We start from the raw sequence: 24,474 nt of genomic DNA, 5'->3' as shown, positions 1-24,474 counted from the left end.
CTATTGGCACACACATACCTCAGAAGTAGCAGCAACAAAATATTTCCAACAAAACTGTCTCTGTGCAACAACAAACACAGGACATCCAAGAAGCTCTCTTTTCTAACAAAGGAACACTAGCTTTTATCCAGCTGCTGAAGGAGTTTGTAATTGCCGACAACTGTATCCCCTAACGAGAGGGCGGGATCAGAGCGCCAATCTGCAATGGGGCCGACCAATCAGCTGCTTGGGGGAATCCAGGAAGCCATTTCCTGAAATACACACATACATATACATAAACCCACAACACAGAAACTGGGGAACGTAACCCTGAAGATTTTCTCAGCAGTTCATTTTAGCACGGTTCTTCAACAACATTACTCCATACATTTGATAACGATCTCTCCCTTTCTCTCCCACATTGCTTCCACTGTCTCCATCTCCTCCTGACAGTGATCATATCTCCCAGTCTGATTTCCTACCAATTTCAATGTACTGTTGAGCCTTGTGTGTCCATGTCTCAGCCTTGTGATTACACTTTCCTCCCTTCTCTCTCGACCTGAGGACCTCCTTGCCCTCACTTTTCCTACAGTATTCAGTTGTCTTCACTTTCCCTCCTTGTTCCACAACTCTTGCCATTTGTTTTTAACCACTCTTATTATCAACCCCTTGGCTTCTGCTTTACTGATTGACAATTCCATTTCAACATTAGGATGTTTGAGAGCTTGCTTGGCGATAACATCCACCTCCTCATTACCCTCTACTCCCACATGAGCTGATACCCAGAGGAAATCACAAATCCCCCTATCTGTCTCACCCTATACAAGCACAGCAAAATCTCATGCAATACATCTTGTCTGCTCCGAGACACAAATTAATTTAAGGAGTCAGAGAAGATGACTACCCTGTCTAGCCTCACCTCCTTCAATCACTCTGCAGCCAAGGATGTGGCCAGGTACTCCATTGTGTAAACAGATAGAGTAAATTATACGTTGCTTTTTTTGTCCCTGCCACCTTAAACTCAGGAACACTAAACGCGGCACCTGTCCTCCCTGTTTTAGGGTCTTTAGATCCATCTGTGAATATATTCAAGAAAGCATTGTACTGTGTTCTTAATGTTCACTTGCAATATTAACTGGATGTACTTCTTCCTCACCAGCTCTTACCGTGTCAAGCAACCCTAGGTCTATCATTGTCCGAGGGAGCAACCAAGGTGGTGTAGCAGGAAGAACCACAGAGGGGCTGAACTCCTTCCCAAACAGTCCTACTTCTCTCGTCCTGCCATTACCTATCCACCCAAAACTTTTTCAGGATTCAGATTTTGTTCATGTTCCCAGCACTCTAGGAGCTCCTTTTTTTGTTGGATGTGTAACCCTATGTCTTTGACGATTTACCCAATACGTCATGTTAGTTGTTGTCTTCTCAACTTTAACGGCATCTCTCCCAACTCTATCTGCAGCGCTGCCACCGGGGAGGTCCTGACAGCTCCACAACATATTCTTGGGGCTTGAACCTGGATTAAATCTGCTGTAGCTTTTTTTCAAAGATGTCTGAGCTGCTGGTCCATATGCTCCACTTTCATAGTCCAGTGATGACCTTTACAGCACCATATATAGAATTATAAACTCCATTCTATCTGCCCCCACCCACACCATTCCTGAAAGGCAACGCATCACATTCAATATTTCTTTCCTTTGACAACTACTCTGTTAATATGCTCCGCCCATGTCATTCGAGTGTCAAACCAGACCCTCAGGAACCTGAAAACTCCCACCCTCTCCAGATTCCTTCTATACATCTTCGGGCATATTTCCTTGTCAACCTTCCTCCTAGTAAAAAACACAGTCTGTGTTTTCTCAACGGAGAACTTGAAGCCCCACACGAGGGACCACTGCTCCACTTCACTGATCGCTTCTTGAACTCTCCCAGCTGTATGGGGAATATTTATTATTCTCTTTCACAGCGCCCCATCATCCACAAACAATAAGCTACCAATATGTGGTCTCACATGGGAGGATACATTGTCAATCATATTGGAGAACAACAAAGAACTAATGACACTTCTCCGGGGGTTACCATTATCTACCTCACAATATTCTGACATAGAGCTCCCCACGCTTACTTGTATTAATCGCCCCAAAATAAAATCCTCTTCCTCCTACCCCCATGATATTCAGTTCGATAAGTAAGCCTTCTTCCATATAGTATCAAATGCCTTCTCTATGGTGGAGAAAATGTCTACCACCACCTCCTTATTTCCCTGTGCCTTCCATATGACTGACTCAAGGCCCAGTACAGGGTTCATTGTTCCCCTGCCTTTCCTGAACCCGCTTTGATCTGGTGACATTAGGCCTCTGCTCTCCAGGAAGTAAGTCAGCCTTTATGTTATCATCCTTTTCATAAGTTTACATACATGAGATGTCAGTGATATCAGCCTATAGCCTGATGGAAGGATTAGAAGGGAATTTCCCTGATTTCCATATTGGCAACACTACAGCCTGCTTCAAACTGTCAGGCAGTTTCCCTTCCTCCCACGCCTTATTGTAAAAGCCCAATACAACCTGTGAGGATGGAACCCCTTCTCTCAAAACCCCTAAAAGCACTAACATCTCTCACACCCAAAAACATACCTGCTGGTGCTACTATCAAATTAATCTTCTGAGATTTCCGTTCCATCTGAGCAGTACAATTAGTAAACATAGCAATAAACGCCAAGAAACCAACCTTACTAAAACACAAACTATTCAGGTCACTTACTACTTAACTTAACTCACAGGGACCCTCTCAGGCTCCCTCACCCTTTTCCCATCATCCCCTACTTTTCTTCCTGTTCCAGCATATGACACATTCTGCTCTGCTCAAACCCTGGCAACCTCAACCTGTCTCTGTTGCACCGGACACGTCTGATCCCCCAGCAACATGGACATCCCCACAATTATCACACAGCTTTTTCCAACAAAACTACACACTCCTTTGTCCCATGCCCTCCTGCACACTTCTAACATCTCAGAATCTCCCACCTGCAGACTGCTGCAACATGACCATGCACTTTACACCTAGAACACCATAGTGGGTGGGCTTGGAATACAAATCTCTCACTGGATAACTGACATACTTTACATGACTTTATCAGGCAAAAACTCTGCATCAAATTTTAAAAAGACAGACAGGGTTTCCTAAGTCTCTTGCTCGCCACCGGTCTGCTTCGCACCAAACAGCGAGGTCATCTTCAGTTGATACACCTCGAAACTCAACTCCACTCCAGTTATCAGTCCTTTCAGTGGCGTTCTGCTCCGGAGAGGAAAGCGAGACAGATTTCGTCCCAAGGCATGTGACGCGGACAGTCCACTTCTGGATAGTTTGACTGCGTTAACAGTACCCGGCTCCACATATGTGTCAGCCAAAAGATCCCATTTGTCCAAGAATCTTATACCCACAGGGCCAGAGTCCTCTGAGGCATTATCCTGCTCATTGGGGTGCAGCTCGGAAGTCTTCATCACACCTGAAAACGCTGGTATCTTCATGCTCACTTTCGTCTGGTTCGATTTCTGAGCTTTCCCTAACCGATTCCATCTCAAGATTTCTAGGAAATGGAGCATGTAACCATCACTCCCATAGCTGATTCATATGTGAAATTAGTATTTTACCCCAGTTCATACCTCAGATAGTATCTTTCTTACATACGGTATACCCCACACATTCAAAGTGTGCTTTTAGAAAAAGTACATTTTGCCATTATTGGGAACCACCACAGTGACAAAGCCATTTGTTGCTTGAATGTAGCAAAAAGGTACCTCTGACATAGATCACTTAAACGGGTACAACACTTCTACTCTTGGGTGGCCAAAAATAACTAACTGAAAACCACGGCCCAACTAAACCACGCCTCCAGTATAATTTCCCAGTGTGCCTTGCCTTTTCGAGTGAATTGTAGAGTTACCACCCATGACTGTATTTGTTAGTGACAGAGACATGGTTGTTGAATTCATAAATGTTCAGTCCTGTGGCCTTCACCAAGTGAATTCCTAGGCGTATGTTATCATTAAAATAAAACTCTTTATGACAATACATTACACCTCTCAGAAGGCCTTATTTTGAGGCCTAGTTTTACCCTAATACAGTTGCCTGAACCTTTTGATTTACAGACCACACCAGGCCTGCAAGTGGTGTTGCAAAATTCCAGTAACTTTTCCCAAATTCCTAGAAATCCTGGTTGAAGGATTCTGGATTTCCTCCTTATTTACCAAGCAGGCTTTCTGGAACACCTGGGAAAGTTACGTGAATATTCAACTTTACCTGCAAAACACATTATGCTGGTTTATTCAACTTCACCTGCAAAACACATTATGCTGGCTTGCAAAGTGATGTGTAATTCCTATCGGAATCCAGCCAGAGTTAAGGTATCCAACAGTTCACCCACAACCTGCATTTAGAATGACTGCCAGGGTTAGAAACATCGTGAGACTACATAAGCTATTTTAAAACTGAAACAGACATTTCATTGACGGGCGTAAAAAAATCGAACTAATTTATGTTATTTATCTTTGTGTAGCATACGATTGATCAATCAATCAATGTACATGCAAAACAGATATTAAAAACTATTTTTAAAAGTCTACCTACAGTAGAGCATGCTGGGAAATATGATTATGGTCCAAATTTGCCTTTTTAGAGTACCACCCCAATGACAAAGCTGTTCAGTTTAGGTGGCAAAAATGTACCATTGTACCTTCAATACATTGCTTTTCTGATAAGCAAAGGTACAGATCGGTACCATCAAGAGTTGTGGGTACACAAAATATGTTTGTACCCAGGGAAACAGAAATATACCTTTACTTTTATATTCAAAATATTGGGTACAAAAAAAGTACCATTATACTAGATTATCTGCACATGCACCCTAAAAGGTACCAAACTGTATGCGAGATCATGTGTACCTCTGAAGGCACATTGTGTATTTTGATATTTTTGTACCTTAGGGAACAATACCTCTTATTTCTATGTGTGTAATGGACAGGTGATGGCGCTATTTTTCAAAAGAAAGTGTAGGGGCCACATGATTGTAGGCTTACAATTTTCTTTGTTGCAAGCAATATGTTTTAAAATGTCATGTGATGGTTTAAATGTTCTAAATTATTAGGCTGTGGGCCTACGCGACTGCATTAGCCATGTGTGACACGGTAGTAACCATAATTTGCAATCATGTTTCCCAGGGGACCCTAATTAGCAGGGAGCATGTAAAAGATTTAAAGCACCCCAGTCCTGTTTGTACCTGGTTTCAGTTTGTACCTGAATGTCCTCTGCGTGTATTGGCTGTGTGGTGTTGCTGCATCGGTCATTTGTTTCAGAGCCATGCGGTATTCATTATTTTGGGGTGTGGTTGAATGTTGGTTTATCTTTATCAGTCTTTGGTGATTTTAAGGTTGACAAAATCCAAGAGCTTATTGCTTTGAAAGGTTTGGAGAGACTGATGGCTGTGGGGCATTGCTAATCATCAGAGGAAAGAAGCAGTGAACCAACATAAGAATACAGTGAGCAGATACACATGAAGACTTGACACAGGAAGTAGGAGGTGAACATCTTTTAATATTTCTGTTGTCATAAGAGTGCGGCAATCAGGTTCCTGCAGTCTTGTCCCCACATACCGCTGCCCATCCATCCATTTAACACAAACGCTACTAAAACAAGTTTGTTCCTTTTGTGATAGCTTAGAATTTTTGTTGCACAAGTTATTATATATTCTTTATTGCAGAGTTCACTTGTAAAAGGCAAACATTCAAAACTATATAAATTACATGTTGACCTATAGTGGCGAGTAATGAATTGTGTTGTGTGCTTTGTTAAAGGGGATTCTGAGCTCCCTCGTCTAACTGGGATATGACAACATCCCAGTGTGTGTGATTGTGTAGAATGCATGTGCCCTTATCAATAGATTTAATGTTGAAGTAAGGTTTGGGCACAAACGTCAATTGAACGTCCATTTCACGTTGGTTCAAAGTCATTTTATTGAAATGACATGGGAACAACGTTAATTCAACCATTGTGTGCTCAGTGGGAAGAGAGTAAAAAGAATGCATATTGTTATGATAGTCTCGGGTGTCCAGTGTTTTCCTATTGGTGTTTAGTTTCTCTGACGTCAGTTGGCCTTATAGTGTGTCTGAGTCTGCTGTCTGTCGCGGTTTATCTTCCTTGTTGCCCTTCTGCATCTTCTGTTGAGGAATCTACTCAAATTTGATATCCGTTCTAGATGGGGAGACATGGACAAACATCACATCAGCTATCTGACAAGGAATTGCTTGAATATGTGGTTGTTCTGTTCAATTGTTTTTCTTTCGTTTGAGTCCACTATCAAACCGTGATCTCTTGTGCACTGTGCTGCAGTAGAATCTCTCATCTTTAATTGGCATATTTATCCAAGTATGTGTTCATTTTGCAACACAATACTTTAGCAAAGCAAGGAGATACAAATATAGCATTTGCATCCCTTGAAGAAGTGAACATCGAGCCTAAAACATGTTACATTGGGAGTGACCTCACCTGCACTACAGAGGCATTTACTCCACTGGGCTGTAGTTCAAGAAACGCACAAACACATAAGATCAGAATTCTTATGGAAACAATTGGAAAATATTGAATCATTGGAAAAAACTGAAATAGTCACGCATGCCAGAATATCACACATTAATCAGCCATGTTACACTGATAAACCACATAGAGTTGTACTTACACATCTGCGGGTTTGGGGGACATCAATATCAAGGGGACTTCTACTCCAACATCACTGTGGCGAAACAAACATTTACATTGTCAGTGGGCAACATAATCTGTCCAACAATACCTCACTGACACACAGTATGTATATACACTGAAGAAAAATATAAACGCAACGATTTCAAAGATTTTACTGGCTTACAGTTCATGTAAGGAAATCAGTCAATTGAACAATTAGGGCCTAATTCTAATCTATGGATTTCACATGTCTGGGAATAAAGATATCGATCAGTTGGTCACAGATACCTTATGCATTAGGGGGCACTATTAAAATTTTTGGATGAAAAACGTTCCCGTTTTAAACAAGATATTTTGTCACGACAAGATGCTTGACTATGCATATAATTGACAGCTTTGGAAAGAAAACACTCTGACGTTTCCAAATCTGCAAAGATATTATCTGTGAGTGCCACAGAACTGATGCTACAGGCGAAACCAATATTACATTTCAAACAGGAAATGCCCCAGATTTTGGAGGTGCTTTGTTCCAATGTCTCCTTATATGGCTGTGAATGCGCAAGGAATGGGCCTACACTTTCTGTTGTTTCCCCAAGGTGTCTGCAGCATTGTGACGTATTTGTAGGCATATCATTGGAAGATTGACCATAAGAGACTACATTTACCAGGTGTCCGCTCGGTGTCCTCCGTCGAAACTATTGCTTAATCTCCAGGCGCGTGCATGTTTCCATTTTGAAGAGAGGAGAAACTAAACTGCCACGAGTGACTTATCATCGAATAGATATGTGAAAAACACCTTGAGGATTGATTCTAAACAACGTTTGCCATGTTTCTGTCGATATTATGGAGTTAATTTGGAAAAAAGTTTGTGTTTTAATGACTGCATTTTCGGGGGGTTCTCAGCCAAACGTGATGAACAAAACGGAGCGATTTCTCCTACACAAATAATCTTTTTGGAAAAACTGAACATTTGCTATCTAACTGAGAGTCTCCTCATTGAAAACATCCGAAGTTCTTCAAAGGTAAATTATTTTATTTGAATGCTTTTCTTGTTTTTGTGAAAATGTTGCCTGTTGAATGCTAGGCTTAATGCTATGCTAGCTATCAATACTCTTACACAAATGCTTGTTTTGCTATGGTTGAAAAGCATATTTTGAAAATCTGAGATGACAGTGTTGTTAACAAAAGGCTAAGCTTGAGAGCCAATATATTTATTTCATTTCATTTGCTATTTTCATGAATAGTTAATGTTGCGTTATGCTAATGAGCTTAAGGCTATACTTAAGATCCCGGACACGGGATTGCACATTTTAGAGTGGCCTTTTATTGTACCCAGCACAACATGCACCTGTGTAATGATCATGCTGTTTAATCAGCGTCTTGATATGCCACACCTGTCAGGCTGATGGATTATCTTGGCAAATGAGAAATGCTCACTTACAGGGATGTAAACAAATTTGTGCACAACATTTGAGAGAAATACACTTTTTATGCATATGGTTAATTTCTGGGATCTTTTCTTTCAGCTCATGAAACGGGACCAACAATTTCCATGTTGCGTTTATATTTTTATTCAGTATATACATGTATGTCATATATCAACTCCAGTTCTTACCTGGCTGTTAGGCCTCCCAAGAGGCCTCCGCTGGAGACCAAGAGGTTCACCTTGATTTTGTAAGAGACCATGATTCCCTGCATTCCTTTATCCATGCCAGGACGGATGCTAGGAGAGGGGAGGACAGGACAAGGATGGGTTACCTCAGGCATTTCAATTCAGTAAATGTTTTTTATCATCATCTACAGAAGGAGAGGAGGGTGTGGTTGAGCTATGTCTTGGGGAACCCACTGACTCACATTGTGGTGGAAGCCAGGTTGGTATCCTCATCCTTTAGTCTGCCGTCCACGGCAAGACCACGCTTCTCTTTGTTGTTGGACAGCAGAGGGATCACCGTGAATGTCTTCTCCAGGGTGGATTCACCTTTTATTTCCTCCCTGCACAGGATGACCACACAAACAGGACGTTGTGATCCACCAACAGTGAAAATACAAATATATTTTATTATTGTTTGAGTTGAGTATTGGGGTAAGATAGACATAAGGCTTAGTAATTTTAGATTGCAGTAGTAACGGGATGAATGTGTTCTCAACTTACGCAAATTCCTCAGTAAGAACCGTCTTGGAATATTTATCAGACTGGTAAAGCAACACCTCTGTTGTCTGCTCAACTGGTCAGAAAGAGATGTTTCAGCCATAATCAAGATTTGAAACACATCTACAAACGCAATGAGAACTCGCGTCACAACCACTCACCTGTAATTTTGATTTTCTTCACCACTTTGGTGGTTTCATTGTTGATTTTGACATTTACAGGGATTGGGTCTCCATGGAAATAGAGCTGAAGGTCACCAAATGAAAGCAAACATGTTCAAATCAAAAGGTATCATACAGAAGGACCCATCAATAGAAAACTAGCACAGTAATCAATGTTCTCCTAGGCGTACAGAATAAAAGTCTACAGGCCTACCTCCTTCTCTATGGAGGCCTCCAGGTGAACTGGCTTGTCAGACATCATGAAGTTCTTGCTGATGTCAGCCTTTGGTCCAGCACCCACTTTGCCTGGGGCAAACTGGATCTTACGAATGATCAGACGGCAAGTGTCCCTGACAGGAGAGAGGAAGAGAGGGAGAAAACCATCAGAATACACAATAATCTGATTCCTAGCCACAGCAAATGGCATGTACTGTACAGTTGTGTGAAATTGGTAGCATTCCACTAATACATACTTCTTGCTAATTTTCTCATCAGGGTCATCTGCCTCCTTGGCGATGTATGCTTTCACCTCATAGTCAACACCACAAGACTGCAGGGGTAGAAAACATTTGTCTTTAATGAAAGGTTTAAAACAAGAGATTGAAAAAGTGAGAGAAAGAGAGAAACTAACGTACCTTGCCAGCATCCTCTGGTGCGGGCTGAAGGCCGACTGAGCATGGCAGGTTGGTATCAATCTGAAATGGACAGGAAGGAAGAGGTGATGAGATGTGAATATATACAAACCAACAGTCTAGTATGTGCATTCCCTGAATGGGAATATCCATGTTGACAAAGTCTCTGATGTGGTTTCCAACACCGTCTAAGAGAGTGGACTGTAATCACACTTTGTGTGGCTGAACAGTGAGCTCTGCACTGACATATTGTGGGATGCCATGTGAAGGATGAGATGGAAGGCAACACAGTGAGACTCACAGTGAAAGTGAAGGGATGGCCTTGGTCCCCACATTTCTTCAGGAGGGCCTCCTGCATGGGGGTGTTGGGTGGATTGGTGCCAACAACAGGGTAGATCTGAATCCTTTTAACCCAGATGTCTTTTCTGAATGACAGCCCGATCACATCCAGGTCGTCACTACCATAACGGAAGGCGCATGCCAGATACACCCATACTGCAGAAAGATAGGGCTTCGGTATTAAGACTGAACCTCGATTGGTTGAATGTGACTTCATGCATGTTTTCAGGATTCAATAGATACAGTGAAATCAACTGAATGTTACCTTTCCTGCCTTCAAGTTCAGCGGGGTCCACCTTGATCACCCCATCTGCAAGAGAAGATGTAGATATAACACACACGCACTCACATGTACACTACTCTGTAAACGGCAGTAACGCCTAAAGAAAACGAAAACGTTATAACACACCGACGATGTCAACACTCTCCACATGGTCCACAAAGTCTCTCTTCCCCAGGTAGAGAGCAATCTAGGAAAAAGGGAAAAGGAAAGCGAGAGGTTACTTCCTGCCTGACATCAACCCCATATGGATAGGCCTAATCTCAGTTATCTTGATGGAGCCTGAAGAATCACAGTGCTGTATACATATAGGTTGGCTCTGTTGGAGAAAGCCTATGGATTCCTGCTCTGTTATGTGATAAGTGCATCAGAGCAGGCCCTGACCAGTGTGTCCCTCAGTGATGATGTCAAAGTGGGTTCTTACTGATTCGTTGCCGCTGGTCTTCTTGTAGACTCTACAGAGGGAGGGTGACAGGAAGAGTCAGGAGTTTAGATTCTAGATTGGATTCAACAAATCTGTGTCATAGTCGGACATCCCAGTACGTTGCTTAATTTATAGTGACCTACCTTAACTGACCTGTTGTCAGCTCCAGTTAAAGGATGAGGCCTATACCCCCCTCCTCCCACTGAGGCTCTGGATGGATTAGGACCCAGGGTGGCATGGTGGCCGCTGGCATTACTGGTACAACCACCTAACTTTACATAATACTTATGCAACCATAGATCTGTCTGAAGGGGAACCTGACCTACACTTTGCTTTGATCTGGTTACAGCAGAAACACTACTGAGGAGTTGTTGACAATTACTTGGTTTGCATATTCATTTTCTCATGTATGTTGTTTTCCAACGATATCTCATAATGTCTCCCGAGTAGCGCAACGGTCTATGGCACTGCATCTCAGTGCAAGAGGCGTCACTACAGTCCCTGGTTTGAATCTAGGCTAAATCACATCCGGGTGTGATTGGGAGTCCCATAGGGCGGCGCACAATTGGCCCAGTGTCGTTTAGCCGGGGTAGGCCGTCATTGTAAATAAGAATTTGTTCTTAAATTATTTTTATATAAATAATAGAATCCTATCTATTCCTTTTCTCCTATTTTTATATCATTTTAAACATCAATATAATGTGCATTGCTTGCCTATTTACTTGCGTCTTTCCTTGCGTATGCTAGGCTCTGGGCTGTTAATTCTAAACTGCTCTATTCCGGATCTAATCCAGAGATGATCCATCCTAATCAGGATTTATCTGGATCCTCTTAACATAAAGCCCCAGAGGTGTCACACAGCCCTGATAGCCTTAGGCAATGTGCTATAGGTTAGGTGTCAGGGAGAGTTGGGATGTGCAAAAAAACTCATTTCCAATTCGCACATCCGTATTAATACACACTTGTACATGTGTGAAATAGGACAAATATAAGCAGCCACCTAATTATTATTATTATAAATTAGCCATCGTTGTTAGTTGATGGGTAAATTTAAAAAATACTCACTTTGCCATGTCTGTGGTGAATTGGATGAGGTTGTCTGTAGAGGCAGAAAAGAATGGTTAATAAGCCAATAAGGGACAGCATTACAATACAATAACAAGTACAGTACAGCTCAACACAACAGAAAAGGCACTGTAACATTTTCCTAACTGAGATCGCAAGGAAGTTATATGGTGAAGCTGGACAAAGGAAGTAGAAAACAAACAAATTAGTATTTGATTTGTCTAAACCAGTGTAGCTAATCACTAGGAGGGGAGATTAACATAACGATCCACTGGTCCTCTAATCTGAGTTGAGGTCAGATTAATCCCCCAAATGGCTGTCGTAACAAATTCAAGTCAACTTCAGAGAAACACTGTTCAAGATGCTAACCCTCCCGGGTTGTCTGAAGTTCTCCATAAGTGGCCTTAACCTATCAGCAAGTATTAAAGCTGTTCAAATCTGAGCTGGTCCGGTTTAACTCTGTACACTGTCTAAGCCTGTCCGAGGCTGCCAATGTAAACATATTACAATGATTGCCAATACAGGTGATGGATGAATATATTTCAAATGGGCACATCTCATGCCCTGTCCATTCAAAGGTGGTAGAAGTTGGTCAAATCCTTTCTAGTCTACAATAAATAAAACATTATACTCTGTGCCTAGTGTCAGTTCTAAAAACATTACATAGATACAGTATATCTGCAATGAAGAATTGAGCCAAAATGTTAATTCCATCCCAAGAAAATAAGGCAAGGCGAGCAATTCCATCCCTAGGCAGCCCCAGAGTATAGGTTATTGTTCTAGTGCATCCCTAACCTGAGCACGATTAGAGCTAAAGCTTGCTCAAACTGAAAACGATTTTCCATCCTTGCAGTGAAGGCTACACTGCACACCCATCTATATATTCTAGTCAGTCATTCCTAAAATCAGCATTATAGTTATCACTTACGATACAGGTTAAATGCAGATACAGTTCTCTGAGATGTATACAAGATATGGTGTCATGCACGATACAATCCTCCATGCATGATGTCATCTTTCCCCAGTAGGCTATGCTGTGGATGTAAAGCAGGGTCAGCCGGGGCTTGCAGTGTACTCACCTCCTCAGTGTCCTGACTGTGTCTTTTGTCTGAGCGTTTGTGAGCGTCCTTCACCTCCCGTCCTCCGGTCTTATAACTCGACCTCTCAACCTCGCCTCCCTCCCCTCAGCTGCCCCGGCACGTTATAGGACACTACATTTAGGCCCAATCCTATTAATTAATTAGCTGGCTGCTGTTTTGGAGATACAACAGGGTTAAAAATAAGCAGAGTAGGTGACTTAAAGGGATCAGCTCCTGAGTAATGTGTTGTTGAATGAGTGAGTGTGAAGAGTAGAGGGCATTTGGTTGGATTACAGAAAATGTATTGTAACAACTGTCTTGCCATTTGTCAGTCTACATCTCTGTGGGAGAGTTATGCTGTCTGGGTCCACTTTGGGCTTGTATTCTCTGTGGTGCTTTGGCTTGCACTATGAGTCAGAAGAGAAGCATAAAAATACCATTGGCGATGCCACCGCCCAAAAGGGTACCAGTCTTTCCCCCTAGTGTGTGTATTTGTGGCATACAGGCCATGTGTCTGTCTTTCTGTCTGTCTTCCTGTCTGTTTTTTAAATCTTTAATGTGGTTATGTTACTAAAACTCTTTAATTTGGTTATGTTACTTAAATCTGTAATGTGGTTGTGTTACTAAAACTCTTTAATGTGGTTATGTTACTTAAATCTGTAATGTCACCCCCCCCTTTAAGATTTAGATGCACTATTGTAAAGTGACTGTTCCACTGGATGTCATAAGGTGAATGCACCAATTTGTAAGTCGCTCTGGATAAGAGCGTCTGCTAAATGACTTAAATGTAAATGTAATGTAATGTGGTTATGTTACTAAAACTCTTTAATGTGGTTATGTTACTAAAACTCTTTAATGTGGTTATGTTACTAAAACTCTTTAATGTGGTTATGTTACTAAAACTCTTTAATGTGGTTATGTTACTTAACTCTCTTTCATGTGGTCATGTTAATAAAACTCTTTCATGTGGTTATGTTACTTAAATCTTTAATGTGGTTATGTTACTTAAATCTTTAATGTGGTTATGTTACTAAAACTCTTTAATGTGGTTATGTTACTTAAAATGTTACTTAAATCTTTCATGTGGTTATGTTAAAACTCTTTAATGTGGTTATGTTACTTAACTCTCTTTCATGTGGTCATGTTAATAAAACTCTTTATGTTAAATCTTTAAAACTTAAATCTTTAATGTGGTTATGTTACTAAAACTCTTTAATGTGGTTATGTTACTTAAGTTAATAAAACTCTTTCATGTGGTTATGTTACTTAAATCTTTAATGTGGTTATGTTACTTAAATCTTTCATGTGGTTATGTTACTAAAACTCTTTCATGTGGTTATGTTACTTAAGTTAATAAAATTATTTCATGTGGTTATGTTACTTAAATCCTTAATGTGGTTATGTTACTTAAATATTTCATGTGGTTATGTTACTAAAACTCTTTCATGTGGTCATGTTAATAAAACTCTTTCATGTGGTTATGTTAATAAAACTCTTTAATGTGGTTATGTTACTTAAATATTTCATGTGGTTATGTTACTAAAACTCTTTCATGTGGTCATGTTAATAAAACTCTTTCATGTGGTTATGTTAATAAAACTCTTTAATGTGGTTATGTTACTAAAACTCTTTAATGTGGTTATGTTACTTAAGTTAATAAAATTCTTTCATGTGGTTATGTTACTTAAATCTTTCATGTGGTTATGTTACTAAAACTCTTTATTGTGGTTATGTTACTTAAATCTTTCATGTGGTTATGTTAATAAAACTCTTTCATGTGGTTATGTTACTTAAGTTAATAAAATTCTTTCATGTGGTTATGTTACTTAAATCTTTAATGTGGTTATGTTACTAAAACTCTTTCATGTGGTCATGTTAATAAAACTCTTTCATGTGGTTATGTTACTTAACTCTTTCATGTGGTTATGTTACTAAAACTCTTTAATGTGGTTATGTTAATAAAACTCTTTCATGTGGTTATGTTACTAAAACTCTTTCATGTGGTCATGTTAATAAAACTCTTTCATGTGCTCATGTTAATAAAACTCTTTCATGTGGTCATGTTAATAAAACTCTTTCATGTGGTCATGTTAATAAAACTCTTTCATGTGGTTATGTTCATGTTAATAAAACTCTTTCATGTGGTTATGTTAATAAAACTTTCATGTGGTAATGTTATGTGGTCATGTTAATAAAACTCTTTAATGTGGTTATGTTAATAAAACTCTTTCATGTGGTTATGTTACTAAAACTCTTTAATGTGGTTATGTTACTAAAACTCTTTCATGTGGTTATGTTACTTAAATTTTTCATGTGGTTATGTTACTAAAACTCTTTAATGTGGTTATGTTACTAAAACTCTTTCATGTGGTCATGTTAATAAAACTCTTTCATGTGGTTATGTTACTAAAACTCTTTCATGTGGTCATGTTAATAAAACTCTTTCATGTGGTTATGTTACTAAAACTCTTTCATGTGGTCATGTTAATAAAACTCTTTCATGTGGTCATGTTAATAAAACTTTCATGTGAGAATGTTACTTAACTCTTTCATGTGGTCATGTTAATAAAACTCTTTCATGTGGTCATGTTAATAAAACTTTCATGTGGTAATGTTACTTAACTCTTTCATGTGGTCATGTTAATAAAACTATTTCATGTGGTCATGTCAATAAAACTCTTTCACGTGGTTATGTTACTTAACTCTCTCATGTTTATGTTAATAAAACTCTTTAATGTGGTTATGTTACTTAAGTTAATAAAACTCTTTCATGTGGTTATGTTACTTAAATCTTTAATGTGGTTATGTTACTTAAATCTTTAATGTGGTTATGTTACTAAAACTCTTTAATGTGGTTATGTTACTTAAGTTAATAAAACTCTTTCATGTGGTTATGTTACTTAAATCTTTAATGTGGTTATGTTACTTAAATCTTTCATGTGGTTATGTTACTAAAACTCTTTCATGTGGTTATGTTACTTAAGTTAATAAAATTATTTCATGTGGTTATGTTACTTAAATCTTTAATGTGGTTATGTTACTTAAATATTTCATGTGGTTATGTTACTAAAACTCTTTCATGTGGTCATGTTAATAAAACTCTTTCATGTGGTTATGTTAATAAAACTCTTTAATGTGGTTATGTTACTTAAATATTTCATGTGGTTATGTTACTAAAACTCTTTCATGTGGTCATGTTAATAAAACTCTTTCATGTGGTTATGTTAATAAAACTCTTTAATGTGGTTATGTTACTAAAACTCTTTAATGTGGTTATGTTACTTAAGTTAATAAAATTCTTTCATGTGGTTATGTTACTTAAATCTTTCATGTGGTTATGTTACTAAAACTCTTTATTGTGGTTATGTTACTTAAATCTTTCATGTGGTTATGTTAATAAAACTCTTTCATGTGGTTATGTTACTTAAGTTAATAAAATTCTTTCATGTGGTTATGTTACTTAAATCTTTAATGTGGTTATGTTACTAAAACTCTTTCATGTGGTCATGTTAATAAAACTCTTTCATGTGGTTATGTTACTTAACTCTTTCATGTGGTTATGTTACTAAAACTCTTTAATGTGGTTATGTTAATAAAACTCTTTCATGTGGTTATGTTACTAAAACTCTTTCATGTGGTCATGTTAATAAAACTCTTTCATGTGCTCATGTTAATAAAACTCTTTCATGTGGTCATGTTAATAAAACTCTTTCATGTGGTCATGTTAATAAAACTCTTTCATGTGGTTATGTTACTTAACTCTCATGTGGTCATGTTAATAAAACTCTTTCATGTGGTTATGTTAATAAAACTTTCATGTGGTAATGTTACTTAACTCTTTCATGTGGTCATGTTAATAAAACTCTTTAATGTGGTTATGTTAATAAAACTCTTTCATGTGGTTATGTTACTAAAACTCTTTAATGTGGTTATGTTACTAAAACTCTTTAATGTGGTTATGTTACTAAAACTCTTTCATGTGGTCATGTTAATAAAACATGTGGTTATGTTTTCATGTGGTCATGTTAATAAAACTTTCATGTGGTCATGTTAATAAAACTCTTTCATGTGGTCATGTTAATAAAACTTTCATGTGAGAATGTTACTTAACTCTTTCATGTGGTCATGTTAATAAAACTCTTTCATGTGGTCATGTTAATAAAACTTTCATGTGGTAATGTTACTTAACTCTTTCATGTGGTCATGTTAATAAAACTATTTCATGTGGTCATGTCAATAAAACTCTTTCACGTGGTTATGTTACTTAACTCTCTCATGTTTATGTTAATAAAACTCTTTAATGTGGTTATGTTACTTAAGTTAATAAAACTCTTTCATGTGGTTATGTTACTTAACTTTTTCCTATTTTTTATCCCTTTTTCACCCCAATTTTGTGGTATCAAATTGGTAGATACAGTCTTGTCTCATCACTGCAACTCCAGTACAGACTAGGGAGAGGCAAAGGTCGAGAGCTGTGCGTCCTCCGAAACACCACCCAACCAAGCCGCAATGCTTCTTGACACAATGCCCACTTACCTCGGAAGCCAGCCACACCAATGTGTTGGAGGAAACACTGTACACATTGGCTGGGCCAATTGTGCGCCGCCCCAAGGGTCTCCCGATCGCGGCCTGCTGCGACAGACCCTGGACTAGAATCCAGAATCTCTAGTGGCACAGCTAACACTGCGATGCACTCGAGGCCCCCACTAACACTCTTTCATGTGGTTATGTTACTTAACTCTTTCATTGTGCACAGTCCTGTCTCCACAAAGAAATGGCTCACCAGTGTTTCAAAGGGGAACTAAGAAACAGCACGGTCTGGATTGCTATTTCTGATTGGCTGGTAAAGCCAACCAGGAACAATGTTCTCTCAAGTGGATGGTCTGTTTATTCCACCAAAAGGTGGACTTATGTTCAGTCTGGTTTTGTTTAACCTAATAGAAGCAAAGCTTTGAACATATATGATCATATAAAAGTTATCAATGCATCAAGAATGTGGGCAGATGTATGATATGTTACGTTAATGTGTTTGTTTATTAAGACAGTAATAATAAATAAACATGTCCCTCTTGTATGGGTTAGGCATGGTGTAAAGTGGTATTAGGGCTTGTGTTTTGGTTCGTGTTGTTGCCTGGACGACAGATGGTTGTTCAGCCCAAGTCTGGCGCAGATGGCTGGCACAGTGAAATGTGAATTGATCTGTTGACTCCAATGGTGCAGCACTCAACGTGACAAGGAGATTATGGGGTCTCTCCAAATGATCCCTCTGACTCATGATGCTGTAGGTAGGTCAACATGAACATCTCTATTGTATTCTTACATGTTTGACACCATTGATATAATGGTTGACATCAGTGATACAATGGTTGTCAGATAGGGTTTAAAGCAGTACTGATATCCTATCCACTATTATGTGGAGACCCCTACTTTTATGATCTTTCCTTGTATTGGTTGTCATTTCCACATAAATGCACAGTCTGTAATAGCAATCTCTGTCAAAATTCACACAAGACAGATTGTGACACTCAGGGAGCTAGATTGAATGATATCTGGCCTCAACAAGCTCTCACAGTCTCTCGGCAGAGTCAGATGTCCCAACCCTTGTCCCTAAACGTCAATCAACTCCACGGCGAACTGAATGGTTAAGGGTTCAGGTTTGGGATAGGGTTCAAAGAAAACCAACACCTTGCACTGGGATTGAACACGCAACCCTCGGAGCTGGAGCGTGTGGCTTACACATATTTACCATTCACATCCACAATGCCCTAATAAAACCAAGCAACAATGACAAACTACTGGGGACTGACAATCTGGATGGAAAATTACTGAGGATAGTAGCAAACGATATTGCCACTACTATTTGCCATATCTTCAATTTAAGCCTACTAGAAAGTGTGTGCCCTCAGGCCTGGAGGGAAGCTGAAGTCATTCCTCGACCCAAGAATAGTAAAGCCCCCTTTACTGGCTCAAATAGCCAACCAAACAGCATGCTACCAACCCTTAGTAAACTTCTGGAAAAAAATGTGTTTGACCAGATACAATCCTATTTTACGGTAAACAAATTGACAATAGAATTTCAGTATGCTTATAGGAAAGGACACTCAACAAGCACTTACACAAATGACTGATGATTAGTTGAGAGAAATTGATGATAAAATGATTGTGGGGACTGTCTTGTTAGACTTCAGTGCAGCTTTTGACATTATAGATCATAGTCTGCTGTTGGAAAAACGTATGTGTTATGGCTTTACACCCCCTGCTATAATGCGGATAAAGAGTTATTAGTCTAACAGAACTCAAATATAATCCAGTTAGAATAAGGAATTCCCCAGGGTAGCTGTTTAGGCCCCTTGCTTTTATCAATTTTTACTAATGACATGCCACTGACTGAGTAAAGCCAGAGTGTCTATGTATGCGGATGACTCTACACTATACACGTCAACTACTACAGTGACTGAAATGACTGCAACACTCAACAAAAAGCTGCAGTTAGTTTCAGAGTGGGTGGAAAGGAGTAGGTTAACCCTAAATATTTCTAAAACCTAAAGCATTTTATTTGGAACAAAACACTCACTAAACCCTAAACCTCAACTAAATATTGTAATAAATCATGTGGAAATTGAGCAAGTTGAGATGACTAAACTGCTTGGAGTAACCCTAGATTGTAAACTGTCCTGGTCAAAACATATTGATGCAGTAGTAGCTAAGATGGGGAGAAGTCTGTCTATAATAAAGCGATGCTCTGTCTTCTTACCAACATTATCAACAAGGCAGGTCCTACAGGTCCTAGTTTTGTGGCACCTTGACTACTGTTCAGTCTTGTGGTCAGTTGCCACAAAAAAGGACTTATGAAATTTGCAATTGGCTCAGAACAGGGAAAGCGGGCTAGCCCTTGGATGTACACAGAGAGCTAATATTAATAATATGCAAGTCAATCTCTCCTGGCTGAAAGTGGAGGAGAGATTGACTTCATCACTACTTTTATTTAAGAGAGGTATTGACATGTTGAATGTACCGAGCTGTCTGTCTAAACTACTGGCACACAGCTTGGACACCAATGCATACCCCACAAGACATGCCACAAGAGGTCTCTTCACAGTCCCCAAGTCCAGAACAGACTATGGGAGGCACACAGTACTACATAGAGCCATGACTACATGGAGCTCTATTCCACATCAAGTAACTGATGCAAGCAGTAAAATTAGATTTAAAAAACAGATTAAAAAAACACCTTATGGAACAGCGGGGACTGGGAAACAACACAAACATTGACACACACACACACGATAACATACGCACTATACATGCACATTTATTTAGTACTGTAGATATGTGGTAGTGGTGGAGTAGGGGCCTGAGGGTACACAGTGTGTTGTGAAATCTGTATTGCAATGTTTTTAAAATGGTATAAACTGCCTTCATTTTGCTGGACCCCAGGAAGAGCAGCTGCTACTTTGGCAGCAGCTAATGGGGATCCATAATAAATACAAATACAAATGTTATTAGCGCTCACTGTTGCCTCTAGTGGCCATTTTGACATAATCTCCTGACGTCCTGCTTACCTGGAGGGACATCTAATTTCGCAGTGGATCTTGAGCGATCCTTCAGCTGGCACCGTGGCACGGCCCTGCCTGCTGCCATTCCTGCGCCAGAAAGAGTGGGATCTCCTTTAAGCGTACCCAGGCAGAGGCGCCGACTAGATTACATCACCAGATCATGAGATGTTCAAGAGAAGGCCGGCCGAGGGTTAACCAAGGGTAACTGGGAACGTTAATACCTGTCTCCTGTACTCCTCCTCAGTGGCCTCACTACCTCTTCTGCTACTACACATATCACTGTAGCATAAAAATAGAATGATTCTATTTATATGTACTGTGCACTTCCTTGAAAGACACCTGGTACTCCAGGAAAGATGATGTGGCAATGTGCACTGCAGCAGAGAAAGCAGCAGGCACATCTTTAGTTTCATTCAGGTGTTCCGTTTACACAACACAAACAATGAAGCTTATTCCTCTAAAAAAAGTTCATTTTGGGTTCCACTGTGTCTGCAGTGAGCATGATTAGGTTGTTTTCTCCATTGATTTGAGTATGACTCTAGTGTAGCTTATACGGCTATCCATATCAGGAGGATTCCATCTTATTGTAACGTCTGCCTTATAGTCATTCTGATAGTACACCGTATTGCTCTACTGATCAAAGATGCTAAATGACAAAAATGTCAAATGTAAATATAATGTGGCGGAACAATGAACATCTGCTCTGTGTACACTACCTAAAAGGAACCAACACTTCCTCATTCCTGTATCTCAGTGTTTACTGGTCAGGTCTGTGGTAAAGTGAATACTGTTTAAGGAATGATGTATTTTTTGACTAATATTGATACCATAATATAAATCTAACCCAGTGTTTAAATCTAAACCAGTGTATACATTTAAACCAGTGTATACATTTAAACCAGTGTAGCTAATCACTGGGAGAGGAGATGAACATAACGATGTACTGGTCCCCTAATCTGAGTTGAGGTCAGATTAACACATGCCACTTCTGCCTCTGTCCTCTCCCCTGTATCCAATGGCTGTCCTAACAAATTCAAGACAACTTCATGTACATAGACACACTGTTATACATGCTAAACCTCCCGTTTTCTTCTGAAGTTCACTCCGTAAGTGGCAAGTAGTAAAGCTATTGTAGGAGATTTAGCTAATGCCGAAATGAAATTGGATAGTGCAATGTAAACAGGTTCAAATCTGCATGAAATGAGCTGGTCCGAGTACACTGTCTAGACCTGACCGAGGCTGCCATTGTAAACATACTACAGCACATCGATTGCCAATAGAGAGCAATGGTAATGGCATATTACTGTAGCCACTAACTCCGCTATAGTTAATTCAAGCCTATAGCGAAATGAATGGAGTTTTTGTAGGGGTTTTGAATAAACTCTGAAAATAAGGTCTGTGGTAAACACAGGCTTAGGAGATCTTATACGTTTTGTTCTGAGATCATCTGAATAAGTTAGTCACTTTTTATGAATTTTAAAGCATTTATGTAATCAGAAAAAGCACATGAAGGCTTCATAATTCATAAAGTTCACGTTAACTGATATTATCTCATAGAACAAAAGGTATAAAGATCTCCTAAGCTTGTGTTTACCTCAGACCTTATTTTCGGAGCTTATTCCAAAACGCTATTCTTTCCCGATTCATTTCCCCCATAGGAATGGCTGAACGAACCAGATGTAACTCATGTCTGGTTTTTAGGACTACAAGTTGGCGAGCTCTATACAGGTGACAGATTCATGTATTTAAAATGGGCACATCACATGTCCTGTCCATTCAAAGAAGTTGGTGAAATCCTTGCTATTCTACAATAGTTTTTTTTGATTATACTCAGTCCCTCGTGCCAGTTCTAAAGATCCCTGATAAATGATATCTGGAATGAAAGGTTAAAGCAAATGTTCCTTGCATCCCATGACAATAAAGCAAGATAGGCAATTCCAGATATTGATATCCTATCCAGTGTGTGACTTCTTTATCGATGAGATACATTGTTTGAACCCATGAGGTCACATGAGAAGCCAGGACAACAGTGTCTGTGTGCAATCATTAGATGTGTCTTATCAGTAAGCCTCTTATGCCTTGCTCTTCTGGCAACCTGATTCTCCACTCCTCAAGGAAAGCCTAAGATGCTATAAGTGTATAGCAAATCACTTCTCTTCACACATTCACACTGGGTTTAACTGGGCTTAGCCCTGCTTTTAGACACTGTGAATCTAAGAACAGTCAATGGGTGGACTGGGATGAAATCGCCATGTGCTTTTGGTACGGTATGGTCCATACTTTGCATTGTAAGTATGCATTACACCAATCAATTCAATCAATATGTATTTCATATTTATCTCCTATTTTTGGCAGGTGACAAAAGATGTATGTCGCGTGACTACGGTAAAACAAATATAAGCTTTGTCCAGGGTTAATTCATTCCATCTATTTCCAGGCCTCTTCCTTTGTTATTCAATTACTTTCCTGGGTGTTCATCTGACAGTTTCAGCTGAAGGATGAGATCACAAAATAGCTTATGTCTTCGTCTAATCCCCTTACAGCTAAGCTCTCTTCCATTTAGCCCCCATGCGGCTGAAACTATATATAGATACACAATAAATAACTGAATCATTGTCCCAGACCAGTGGCGAAACCGGTACCAGTTATAACACACCAGTACTGCACCATGCAGGGTTATAAAAGCCACAACAAGCGGAGAGTCAGAGACACTGAGGGGGAGATGGACATCGATATGAAAGGAGACTAACGTGTCTGGCTGAAGCAGAAATATGTGATTTTAGAAAATATTATCATCTACAAAATTACCAGTTCAAACAGTTGTGGTGCAGCTCTCTGTGTTGACTGTATATTGAGCTATACGCTATATTGATACACTGTATAGTCACCCAACTAAAGTCAGTAACTTAATCAGCCATGATGTTCATATGTTCGTGACCTCCCATGGTTTCTCAGTAGTGATGGGCAGGCACATAGAAATGATTTACTTCCTGGCATGGGTACACTCAAAATGGCTGGCATTCCACCCATCACGCCATCATTGACCATATTTCTATGGGCAGGCAGGTATTAGCTATGTGCTATACGGTGTCGCTAAATGATCAGATTAAAGATGAAGAATACCAGGCTTGGAGAAGTGACAGGGCAAAAAAAGTCAGATGCCTCTATTTTATTATGTAGACAGCTGCCTTGAGATAGCTAGGCTCCCTCCATCAGTGTGGAACTGAGAGAGAGCAGAGAAGTGAAAGCAGATCACTAAGTTACCAGAAAGGGAAGGTTTTCTGTCAGATATTTCTGTATAATTCAGCGCTTGCATAAACATAGCAGCCCTGGTAATTGAATGGACAGCAACAGTAATGGGATGAGCCCAGGGTTATAATAAGACAGGGTCAGACAGGAGCAGAGCATGCTGTCTGTGTGTTTGGGAATGAACCTTTATTTTTTACACCAATTGAAATCACCACATACAAAATGCTAATGATGTGCTGAACCCAACTCCAAATGTCAGTGAAATTGTTAGCAAAAATTAGCACAAAACAACCTGTCCCAAATTTAAACTGTATGATCAATCAGTATTAAACAATATTTTACAGTATACATATGTTTCTAAGCAAATATATCCTTACTATACCTGCAGTATAGACGGAGGCAGTACAGAGTCTGCAAGGGCCATAGGATTGATAGGAGTCTGTGTGCTAAATCACTAACCAGCAAACATGTCCACATTGGCACGAGGTGGGCCTAATGCGGGTTAAAACACTGGACCCATGTATACTGCCCACATTGGTACGATGTTGGACCAATGCGCGTTAAAACACTGGATCATGTATACTGCCCACATTGGCACGAGGTGGGCCTAATGCGGGTTAAAACACTGGACCATGTATACTGCCCACATTGGTACGATGTTGGACCAATGCAGGTTAAAACACTGGACCATGTATACTGCCCACATTGGTACGATGTTGGACCATTGCAGGTTAAAACACTGGACCATGTATACTGCCCACATTGGTACGATGTTGGACCAATGCAGGTTAAAACACTGGACCATGTATACTGCCCACATTGGTACGATGTT

At 39.6% G+C, this 24,474-nt stretch overlaps 1 protein-coding gene across 2 annotated transcripts; it reads right to left on the bottom strand.

Moving 5' to 3' along the window:
• Window positions 1–5,545: 5,545 nt before the first annotated feature.
• On the bottom strand, window positions 5,546–12,930 carry arr3b (arrestin 3b, retinal (X-arrestin)). 2 transcript variants are annotated; one of them, XM_046295427.1, is made up of 16 exons: window positions 12,838–12,930; window positions 11,759–11,792; window positions 10,694–10,724; window positions 10,399–10,459; window positions 10,255–10,299; window positions 9,952–10,145; window positions 9,654–9,713; window positions 9,492–9,568; window positions 9,233–9,368; window positions 9,019–9,103; window positions 8,861–8,933; window positions 8,563–8,700; window positions 8,324–8,431; window positions 6,707–6,760; window positions 6,517–6,546; window positions 5,546–6,222 (listed from the first exon to the last, which is right to left on the bottom strand). In XM_046295427.1, exons 2-15 carry the CDS (start codon window positions 11,764–11,766, stop codon window positions 6,534–6,536), a joined length of 1,083 nt encoding a protein of 360 aa, XP_046151383.1. In that variant the 5' UTR covers window positions 11,767–11,792; window positions 12,838–12,930; the 3' UTR covers window positions 5,546–6,222; window positions 6,517–6,533. The 2 variants fall into 2 exon arrangements, with proteins under 2 accessions (XP_046151383.1, XP_046151382.1); XM_046295426.1 differs by lacking the exon at window positions 6,517–6,546.
• Between the last annotated feature and the right edge of the window lie 11,544 nt (window positions 12,931–24,474).

This window comes from Oncorhynchus gorbuscha, linkage group LG13, assembly GCF_021184085.1.
Source record: "Oncorhynchus gorbuscha isolate QuinsamMale2020 ecotype Even-year linkage group LG13, OgorEven_v1.0, whole genome shotgun sequence".
In the NCBI taxonomy this organism is placed as follows: domain Eukaryota; kingdom Metazoa; phylum Chordata; class Actinopteri; order Salmoniformes; family Salmonidae; genus Oncorhynchus; species Oncorhynchus gorbuscha.
Note: the sequence above shows the minus strand (reverse complement) of the source record. Positions and strands in the feature narration are given on the sequence as shown.